Raw genomic sequence first — 10,974 nt, 5'->3', positions numbered from 1 at the left:
TTAGGTGATGGATTTGACTACAATGTCTGACAGAGAACGACCACCGGGGCAGCGGCAGTCAGACTGGCCAGCGCCTGAGTTGCTGGTCTCAACTGAGCTGCGGAGTATGCTGCGCTGCCAGCGGAATAGGAAATGAGACTTTGGGCCCCAGAAGCTATGGAACAACATGAAGATTTTCCTCAGAACAGCTTTCCTCAGCAGGATGTAGACCCAGGGGTCCAGGATCTGGTTCCATGTGGCCATACGTACGACCATCAGCAGACTGGAAGACGCAGGCTCGTTCTTGGCCCTGGTGCTCAGCATGATGACACGGACCTGGTGGTCATAGAATAAAAAACTTGCATTAGAGCTGGAAAGATGATGATTATTTGCAAACTATTTTGATAATCGATTCATCGGTTGAAGTAACTTTTTAAGAAAAGAAAGGGTAAAAAATCTTCTGATACCAGCTTTTCAGAATGTTCCGGGTCCTTAACTGCTCTCAACTGAATATCTCTGAGAAACAAGACTTTCGAGCAGGTCATCTTGGGCTTTGGGAAACACTGGTGTGCAATTTTTCAGCATTTTCTGACATTTTATAGACCAAACAAATGACAACTTAATTGAGAAATTAATCAATAGATTAATCAACAATGGAAATACCTGTTTGTTGCAGCCCTAAGCTGCGTAATAACGAATATAAAAATGATGTACTGTAATAGATTTTTAAAGAAAGCTTTAACTTGTGTGTGTATATGTGTGTCTGAAATATATGCAAATGCTTCCTTGAATAATAATTTAGATTCAGGGTTACACAGAAGAGTCTCTAAAGGAGTAATTATATTTTCCAACCCATCTTTTGGACACTGATGGTGTCTTCTAATGCTTTGCACATTTATTATCTTCCACAAGGAAGATATTAATTACACACACATTTGCCTAATGCTTGTACTCTCATAAGTAAATACATAGTAACTGACTAAACCGGGGATAAAGTCTACTTGATTGTTTGCTAGGAGTAAGAGGGTAAATATATGTTCTTTATGAAGCTCTTTTCACAGGTAAACATCACAAAGGGCTTCACAAGAGCATAACACAACATACAGGGCAAACACAGAAAAACACAACACATCAAGAAAACACACAATTAGGATGTCCAGCTGACCTGGTGCATACAGGTCAGCTTAATACCTATCTAAAGACATACGTCTTTATCTGACAAGGAGACACTGTTATAGTAATCATAACATGCTCTTTAATAACCTACAGTCAATTTTAGTACATTTTTTTGTTCACATTGTCAAAATTTGGAGAGTACCGTGAAAAAATATGTGTGAAACAAGATCAGTGCTTTGCTCAGTAGCTGTAGTGGGTGAGGAGTGTGGCATGTACAGTACTGAGCTGATGGTGTAAATCAGAGTGTACTTTTTCAGCAGCAATAAGAGGTTTGAAGGAGCAGGCTGCGTAGGAGTGCCCCAGATGTCTGGACATGCAGTATTTCAGGATTTTAGAAGAAAGGTCATACAGTAAACTTTTGAAGAGTTTCAGTCTTGATGTCATAAATCAATGGTTGAGAGCTTTAGCAGCAAAGAACAAGAGGGATATACAGTTAGAAAAATGAAACGCAGCAGTGCAAAAACCTTAAAAAGCTTTTCTTTCTTTCTTTTTATCACACATCATAGAAAATGAATCATTTCAAAACCCATTTACCGTCTCCAACAGTCACTTTGTACTTTTAAATCCATGACGGACACGCTGACAAACAGGAGATGTGGTTTGAAGATCAGAAAAATTATGGTATATGGGTGAGTGTAGTAATAGATGGATAACATGTTGGGATCAATAAATAAAATACCCGTATTTTAAGGAATTCCACTTCATTTTCATGGCTTTATTAAAGGCAGTAAGTGATGTGCAATCATGCACTCTGACATTTTTAAAGTCATAAAAGAGTTAAAGGCAACATTTTTTTTAAAAACTGTATTATAAAGCATGTTGAAGTGCTATATGAATACTGTGAAAGTATCAAAAATGCTCAGAAACTGTTTTGAAACAAGTTTTGAGTACTTCCATGCAGATGTTATATCACAACTACACTATATACAGGTAGAAAGTGCCCCTACAGTCATGCTGCGGCTGCACTGACGCAGAGACGCCAAGATGCCGAAGACCCAGAAACACTGACCAATCAGGGCAGACTGGGCTTTATAGGAGGGAGGCTAAAGAAGACAGGTGCTAAAATGGAGCATTTCAGACAGAGGGTGAATACAAGTATATTCAGACAGACAGTATGAGAAAAACAATGTGTTTTTGAACATTTAATCCTGCAAACAGGTTTTTGTAGAAACCCAAAATATAAGTATGAACCTGAAAATTAGCATAATATGGGACCTTTAATATATAATAGCATAGATTTATGATTAGTTCCAACTCATTTTCATGGATTTAGGCAGCGACTGTGACTTTTTAAAGTTGTTCAGCAGAGTTAAAGGTCTAGAAGGAGATATTCTTACCAGTAATGGGCCCCAGCACACGCAGGACACCGACATGATAGCCAGCAGCTGGCAGATCATCTCTATGTGGTAGGACGTGCCTCGACAGTGATGCTTTCGGCGCAGTCTGGCTTGCAGCAGAGCGCAGCTTGTCATTGCATTGCACAGAATGGAGAGCAGTAGGGCCATCAGCCCTAGCATAGAGAAGAGCAGAGGGAGAAGCACATCCAGCCAGTCTTTCGGTTCCTTCATATGGAAGAAGCACCAGCTCCTGGAGCTCTGAACCTTGTAGGGCCTCCACAGCAGCACAGGCAGCACAGCCACCAGGGCAGCAAGCAGTAACGAGAGTCCCAGGAGCCTTTTCATGTGTCGAGAAGCCAATGAGGTTGAATGGAAAATAGGCTTGGTGACTCCAATGCAGCGTTCCACTGCCATGGCACTCCCCAGGAACAAGGGGCTCAGGCCAAAGAACACCATGCATGCCCCAAAGAGACTGCACACGATGCGGTAAGGGTCAAAAGTGTCCCATTTCTTGTTGAAGCTGTAGACTGAAAGCACCAGCGAGCCGATGATGAGGTGACCCAGCAGGTCTGTGACCACCAGGCTGCTTGCAAACAGCAGGAAGGATGCCCTGGACTTGATCCGGGTGCGGTTGTAGGATTTGACTAGGATGAAGAGCGCAAGGCTGTTGGAGAGGATGCCCACAGTCATGGAGACGACTGAGGCGGTGACAGACAGCTCATTCTGGCTGCAGGTGGTGTTGCTTGGTATGATCTCTGACCTGCAATCTGTCTCTGAGCTCCCATTGGCTGGCATGGTGGAAATGAAATCTGAAGGAGAGGATAAATTGTAGATGAGATGCTTTTTTAAATTATTATTAATTTATTCTGGTGAGAGATCACTTCAACTAAAAGACAGTTTCTCTGATTTGGAACAGATGTTCAGCTTTATAATAAAGTTTATGTCTGCAGCTCACATGCAGTTTTAGGTGTGACCATGGTTGCATTAACACCGGTGAGTCCTGGATCAAATAAGAACTAAAATATTAATAAAATGTCACAAGCCAATAACTTTTGTTAATGATCGTGACTGGTTAAAATCTTATCACAGTTCCTTACCTTACCGCAGCTTCAAAAGCCCCTTCACTCTGTGTCTTTTATGATATCCAAAGCAAAGCGACATGTAGTCAGCCCGGCAGTAAATGCCACTGGACGTCCTGAAATTGCTCTCCTCAATATTCCCGTCTAGGCGGTGATCTCCACAACTTGTTCCGTCTGCGCTCCGCTTGTGCCAAGTCAGTGAAGGCAGACGAGCTTCAGTCTGCGAGATGTCACTTCAAACTCGAGCCCACCTTGGTGGCTGCAGCTACACATCTGTTGCATTCTGCAAGTAAAAAAAACTGCTCAAGTGTCCTCTTGCGTTTTGTGCGGACCCTGGATGAAAACGAAAATAATTACGCACGCCATTAATTCTTGTAATTACGCACAATTGTCCTAAAAACAACCGCGTGTTTTTATGAGATTCATCCAAACTTGCTATCAAGTACTACACATTATCTATATCTTTGTATTTTCTATGAACATACTCTCTAGTACATTTTGGAGGCTCCCCACAAATTCACAGAGGTCAAAAACGGACCTCAGTTTTATTTCAATCCGTCTGCGCGTTTTAAGCCCATCCTGCTGCGTGCGTCTGTATGAGAGACGCAGGTTGTACAGACTGTGTCAGCATGACGTCTTCATACTGTCACACACTGCTACTTCAGTGAACAAAAGATCAGGAGGTGTTTTTTTGTCCAGAATTCAAAAAAAATTCACAATAAATCCTTTAAAGCAAGAAAGGCCCAGTGTGGACCAAGTGTTATACTTTGCTAAGGTGCCTTTTTATTTGATTATTTATTATTTGTCAGTCAGTCATGTTTTGGTTAAACCACCACAAGGATAATTCATTTTGCAGCAGTCTTCCAAAATAAGTAAACCTAGCGGCAAAAAATATCACCCGTTGCCAATTTGTTAGTTTATTTCCTGATTCTGAGGATCTGTTGATGTTATAATGTGATGTGAAGAAAACATCTGATCCAGAGAGAGCGAGAGAACAAAATGTCTTGGTTTGTGCTTCACTAATGGGGCCAGGCAGGCATGCTGCTGGTTTTTCCATGCACTCCATTTGTTGATGTTCTATATTTTTCCATGATTTCTTGTTGTCCAGTTGGTTTCTGCAGTCCCTTGTCTGTTTCTCTTTTTCCTGATCTCTGAATGGTGAAGAAAGATGTAAACTGGGATGTGGAAGCTGTTCTTTGGAAGTCATTAGGTGTTTTAGAAGGAATTACAACCATGTCTGTTTTGTTAATTAGAATAATTAGTATAATGTGGCATATGGGATTTAAAGTATACTGTGTATGAAGAGTGAAGATGAAGAGTAGAGTATTCTATCTTAATTTTGTGGTCTCATTAGATAACTATTAGATACATTAAAACTGTTAAAGCCTTGCATAGCTACCCTGCAGTGAAATCGGCAATATCTTTTTCCAGACTCGATGAGAAAGCAGATACTCAAAGCTACAGCTTCAGAAAATACAATGAAAGTCACAATAAAGGAAACCAAAGTGCTCCAAAAAGGAGGAAGGGTAAGAAATCCTCTCAACTAAATGGACATGCAATGTTGGAGTGAGTCTGGCCCAGCCGAGAGCAAATTATCGACTTCCATAAGTGCTGACAATTTAAGACATATTAGAGAGGAGTACACGGTTATTTTGAAGCAGATATCAAATAGATTTACACATAAAATTTTAACCTCGAATAGAGCCACGAGTGGACACACCATCTGAGCAGATCAATACAGCAATGACTTAGAGATCTCTGTCAATAATTAGTCATACGGAACAGAGGGAATGAGGAATTTTCTTTGTATTATTCGAGTTCTCTGATTTGGCATTGCACTCCTGTTACACTGTTGGACCCATGAGGGACAGTTTATTAAAAAAAGGATTCAAATTGATTCAGAAAAATTGTCTGACACCCACATTACCCACAATGCAACTCGACAACATTTTGGTTGCAGATTTTCGGTGTGTTAGTAGCAGCTAATGTAACCTTGCACCCCTAAACTCAAGCAGAGATGAGGAGCTACAGGATGGGGATGCAAAAACTGAGACAAAGAAGAAGTGAACGGGTGAGTTGTGCTTAAATACTTTAGACCAAAAATGGGATGTGTTCGAGCCATGGTCTTCGTTCCTGAATTTAGTTATAAAACATTCATTCCCCATCAAGACATAAACATAGTCGGACCAGTCCCAGTCCCAGCCAGGTCCTGGTCCTGGTCCTGGTCCTGGTCCTGGTCCTGGTCCTGGTCCAGTCCCAGCCTGGTCAGATGCGTACATGAACTGATGAAGCCTCTTGGATGAGAGGTGAAACGTCTTCCTAGACAAATAACCAAGTCCAGTTGCTGTTGACTGAAATTGCTTTCGGGAAAAATTGATTTATTTATCCATTTATCTATTCTGACGATAACGACGACCTGGACAATGAGAACATTCACAGGCCCACATGTAAACATACTTTGAAATGTGAAATTCCTGAAACTCCTTCAGGCTAAATACATCCATTTAAAACTCATTGGCTCATGTGCATCGGCATTGTAATAAAGCTTAAACATGGCTGTTTCTCTTAGCTCAGGAAATAGTCGACATTTTGGAGAAAACTGTTTTTTCCACAAAGAAAAAAAAAAGTCTCTCCGAGCTTTCACGTCTTTGGAGGCCTCAGTGTCTCTTCTCCCTTCACATCACTGAGCCTGTGACACCTGCAGAAAGCTCAACATTAATATGCATCATCTCTAATCTCTAAACAGCCCTCCAAATATATTACATTATATTCTGCCCTCTAACTTCTTTCTTCCACGCTGCCTCTTCACCTGGCTTGGCGTGGAGCGGATCACATCTAACAGGGGCGTATTTTGTTTTTCTATTGGCTGCTGTGAGTTTTCATTTGTCTACAAACAACATTTAATTCTCTTCTGACAAAACATAACCATCTGTTTGCAGTAGTCAATTGCACACACTTGCAATCACTTGGTTGAATGAGGACAGCCTGCTTCCTTATAGAACCTGACTGGCTATGGAGAAAACGTTATGCAGACAGCTTGAGTGATATTTGTCTCACTAGAGAGAAAGCTTGAGCTCTCAGATGCTGATTGTGAGATTACTTTGACGAGGATGCCATGTCGCCTTTTGCATTTCAGAGCATCGTTTATTTCCTTGAGTTCCCAAGAGAGAGCAGTCGCAGAGCCACTGAGCTTATCGTGCCCATAGACTCTGGGGTCAGTATACTGATTTATCGTCTCCATGACGTCAGCTGAGTGCCTGGAACAGCGTAACAAAACAGTTGCTGAGTATGAGCCATGGTGCCAGGCAACTGAGTCAGACAACCTTTGGGTCACACACCAGCTAAAAGCAAATTTTCTCTTCATCCAGAACTTTTAAACCAAAATTGCACATATTCCATCAATAACTATCATTACGACAGTGATTTGATGTAATGCTGAGATTAATCCATGAAACGAGAGTCCTAGTAGTGATTTTGCACACAGAAAGTGTTTCTTCTGTTTCTGTCACAGTCATTATTTCCATTTTTTTTATTTGAAACGGAGCGCTGCAGTGCATACGTGTAATTTTACTGCATTTCCAACTATAATTGTCCTGGGGTATTCATATTAAACTCTGTTGTTGGGTGCTATTTCCTTTTAAATAAAAAATAAATTGGAGTTAAGCTTGGTAAGAAATTGGAATCATTTTCTTCACATCTTTATTGTTGCAGCGCCCTGAAGGACTTGTCTGAAGTGGCAAAGAAAACCCAACTTATTTCCATCCTCTAAAACTTTATTTTTTCTCTTTGTTCAACAGAAGCTGTGTCGAAAGTCTCCTTCACTCCCCGCTGCTCTTTCAGCAATTACAGCTGAGTGGAAAGAAGAATGATGAAAGTGAGGATGAGGGTCAAACCACGATAAGAATATGTAACAAGAAGTGAAAACGTGCATATCCTTATTCCTGTATGTATTTCATAAATTATGCACAAAGGAATATTGCATTTACTGTAATGATATAATAGTTTGATGTACTATGTTGCTTTTCTCACAAGCTTACCAACCTCTACTGCTTCTGCTATTTATAAAAATACTTTAACCATCCATCGTTTTATCTGACACAATATGCAATTAATGAACTCATATTAATGTAGGGTTTTAGCCTATTTACATTATTGTGCTTTTTCTTGTGTAATTAGAAACTAGTAAGTGTCATTAAAATCCAATTACTTTTCTTCCTATAAAACAGCATATTATACCTAATGCAGTACAAAGAGGCATAGAATCAAATGAAGCAGGGTTTCTTCCCTTACTATAGATATTATTATAGTTACTGGAAGTGTGTCTGTCTCTGTCTTTGTGTCTGTCTTTGTCTCTCTCTGTCCATCTGTCCGTCTTTCTCTCTTTCTCTCTCCTTTTCTTCCTCCCCAACCGGTGCAGACCGATGTGCGTCCTCCACAGAGCTGGGTCTGTCTGACGTTCCTGCCTGTTATAGGGAAGGTTTTCGTTGCCACCGTACTCTACGGGGGAATTGTTGGGTCTTTGTTTATCATAGAGTGTGGTCTTTACCTAGTCTGTAAAGTGTCCTGAGATAACTTCTGTTATGATTTAGCACTATAAATAAATTTGAATTGAATTGAATTAAATTATATCCCATGCAAAACAAAAGAAAAAGGGAAAAATTTGACATATAAAATGAATTTCTATGAAACTTAATTCAAAATACTTTACTTGCCCCTCAAGGGGGAATTCATCAAGTGGGTTTGCAAACACCAAAGCACACAAAGCATTCCCTCACGTGCAAGTCCTGCAGTAAAAGTACAAAAACATCAGCGTCAACGTACTTAAAGTACCAAAAGACAAAGTACTCATTGTGTAGAATGGCCCATTTCAGAATAATGGGTATTATATTATTTGATTACTGCACAATTAGTGATGCATTAATGTGCACACCACTTTAATGTTGCAGCCTCTAAAGGTGGATATAATTGTACTAACTAAAGTTGTCAGATAAATGTAGTGCCATTGTAGTGCAGAAAAAGGACTTAATTGCCTTCTGAGATGTAGTGCAGTAGAAGTAGAAAGAAGCATAAAATGGAAATACAATTACTTCAAAATTGTACTTAAGTACAATACTTAATGTACTTACTTATTTTCCATGACTGGTGGCTGCTGTGTCTGTTCACATAAAACCAGAATATCTTGTCCTCTCAGTGTGGTAATGAAACCCTGCTTCTAAGCTTTCTTGTGTGCCCAAATGGTCACTAATTATCCAACAAGATGACTCCGGATGAAATCTTCTCCCAGGTGACATTACACCTTCATGTGTGGTGTCATACAGTATCTGCTGTAATGACAGGCTGTGAAGTGAATGTAAGGCAAGCACAGGCATGAGAGTCTAATCACATTCTTTTGTTGGCTGCATCAAAAAGGGGCTGCTGTAATAGACTGCCTGCCTCAGTGGGGTTCAGATGGAGCCGGGAGTAGATGGAGCGAGATGGGAAAATAACCCCTAATGCAGGCTTTTTGCCAGCAGCACCATCGCTTCCTTCTTTGCGTCTTTATCTCATCACAAAAACACCCCAATGCCAGCATTTACAGGTAACAGACGTACTCTTCCTCTGCTATTACTCATCTTGTTTCTTAGTTCTTCTTCCTGTCTGTCACCCTGACCAAACAGTTTCCCTCATTTTGCAAATTGTTAATAGAGCAGAGTTGGTGCCATATGTGAAGTAGTTACAAAATGTGCCAAAGCTGTTTGTCAAGCCAAGAAGGGACAAACCGTCAGTGCAGAGTAAAAGAGAATCTTCAGCTGTTTAGAAGCCATGTTGGGTTAGCTCTTTTTTGTGCTACCATCTCACCCTTTTCTTAAATCTTACATTTCCCTCGTGTTCACACACAACACTTATTTGACCCTAAAAGGTCAGGACACCTGGTGGCAACTGAATTACCTGACAGTAACAACTGAGCTTACAGCAGCTGCTGGCCTCTCAGATGGAAACAGACAACAGTGAAACTAGAGAGAGAGCAGATTTTATTTTTTATTATGTGTGTAGTTCAGTCAAAAAATCTGTGTGCCCCTAACTTTTGCAAGGGAAATCCAAAATGGCTGACTTCCTGTTAAATTTAAGATTTAGAGAGGCTTTTTTGTGCGCCTAGAAGAGTGATATATGCCTACTGGTTTTTCTAAATTTATGTCGATCTTGGGGTAGGGGCTTTATTCTGTGAGGTGCTAGCGAGTGAATTTGCCATGCCCATTTCTCAAAACAATGAAATATGTCAAATTCTAACCACCCCTGAATTATTTGTGAGGTTTGGTGAGCTTTTGAATATGACAAAGCCCCCAAAAAGGTAATTCATTGGGGAAAGGAAGAAGAGGAAGAAACGGAGCAAACCAATAGCATACTTCACCTGCTGACGCTGTTAGGGCCCTAGTTACGTGTATTTCCATCTACTGGTTTGGAGCGAATTAGCTAGGTTGCGTAGTTTGGTCAGAAGTTGCCGCTATAGAGTATGCATGGCTGTAATCCTCGGGAGAGAGGATTAAAGAGACAGGCGCTAAAATGGAACATTTCAGACAGAAGGTGAATAAAGGTTTATTCAGACAGACAGTATGAGAAAAAGAATGTGTGTTTTTTTTAAATTAAAGCACGTAAACATGCTCTAGTAGAAACCCAAAATGCAAAAGAATGAATGGGACCTTTAAGTCTAGACCAAAGTTGTGGAAAACACCAACCGGCCGACGTTGCAAGCCACACAGCAAAAAAAATACAGCTCAGCTACTAAATTGGACAGCTGCACATGACAAGAAACACTGGATTATGTTGGAGTTTGAGTTTCATAGGAGACAAATAAAGATTTGAATCACATTGGTCTGCAAAAGTTACTTTGTGTCATTTTCCTTTGGGTACCTTTAATAGGGCTTGCACTGGTTCTGCAAACTTAACATAACAACCATGTTATAAAGTGCAAACAGAGCACTGTGCGTAACGACTACGACTTCTGCGAGAAGCTTGACCATTAAGTCAACATGACTGTGGGGTTCAGCGCTCACAGAGAACATAATGACCCTCACAGAAAAACAAACATGCCTGTTCATAGAGAGATGTACAGCTGTAATTAGTGTGAAGCATCATGGTATGACCTCACACTGTTGCCCTGCATTGAAGAGGCACATTTGATCACTTACCTCAACATAGGGATAAACACGAAAGCACTTGATCAGCATGTTGCAAACAAAGCAGCTCTTTGAGGGTAACATCTTTGTTATTGTCTCCATCTGCTGGGTTTGAGGTGAAAAGGTCAAATAATTTTGCTAATCTGTGATTTCTGACAGAGTGGGATTTACATACATACAGGACATACATATGTATTTACATATTCAAGTATGTTTTAGAGTCTTTAACTCACTTACCACAACTACTAC

The 10,974-nt window shown here is 40.5% G+C and overlaps 1 protein-coding gene across 1 annotated transcript; it reads right to left on the bottom strand.

The window, feature by feature from the left end:
- ptgfr (prostaglandin F receptor (FP)) lies at positions 1 to 3,287 on the bottom strand (the record flags this gene model as incomplete). The annotated part of the gene is made up of 2 exons (XM_083910956.1): positions 1 to 315; positions 2,493 to 3,287. The coding sequence occupies 2 exons, from the start codon at positions 3,285 to 3,287 to the stop codon at positions 1 to 3; spliced, it is 1,110 nt and encodes a 369-aa protein (XP_083767082.1).
- Between the last annotated feature and the right edge of the window lie 7,687 nt (positions 3,288 to 10,974).

Source organism: Echiichthys vipera, assembly GCF_963691815.1.
Source record: "Echiichthys vipera genome assembly, chromosome: 3".
Lineage (NCBI taxonomy): Eukaryota > Metazoa > Chordata > Actinopteri > Perciformes > Trachinidae > Echiichthys > Echiichthys vipera.
This window is presented reverse-complemented; position numbering and strand designations above follow the sequence as displayed.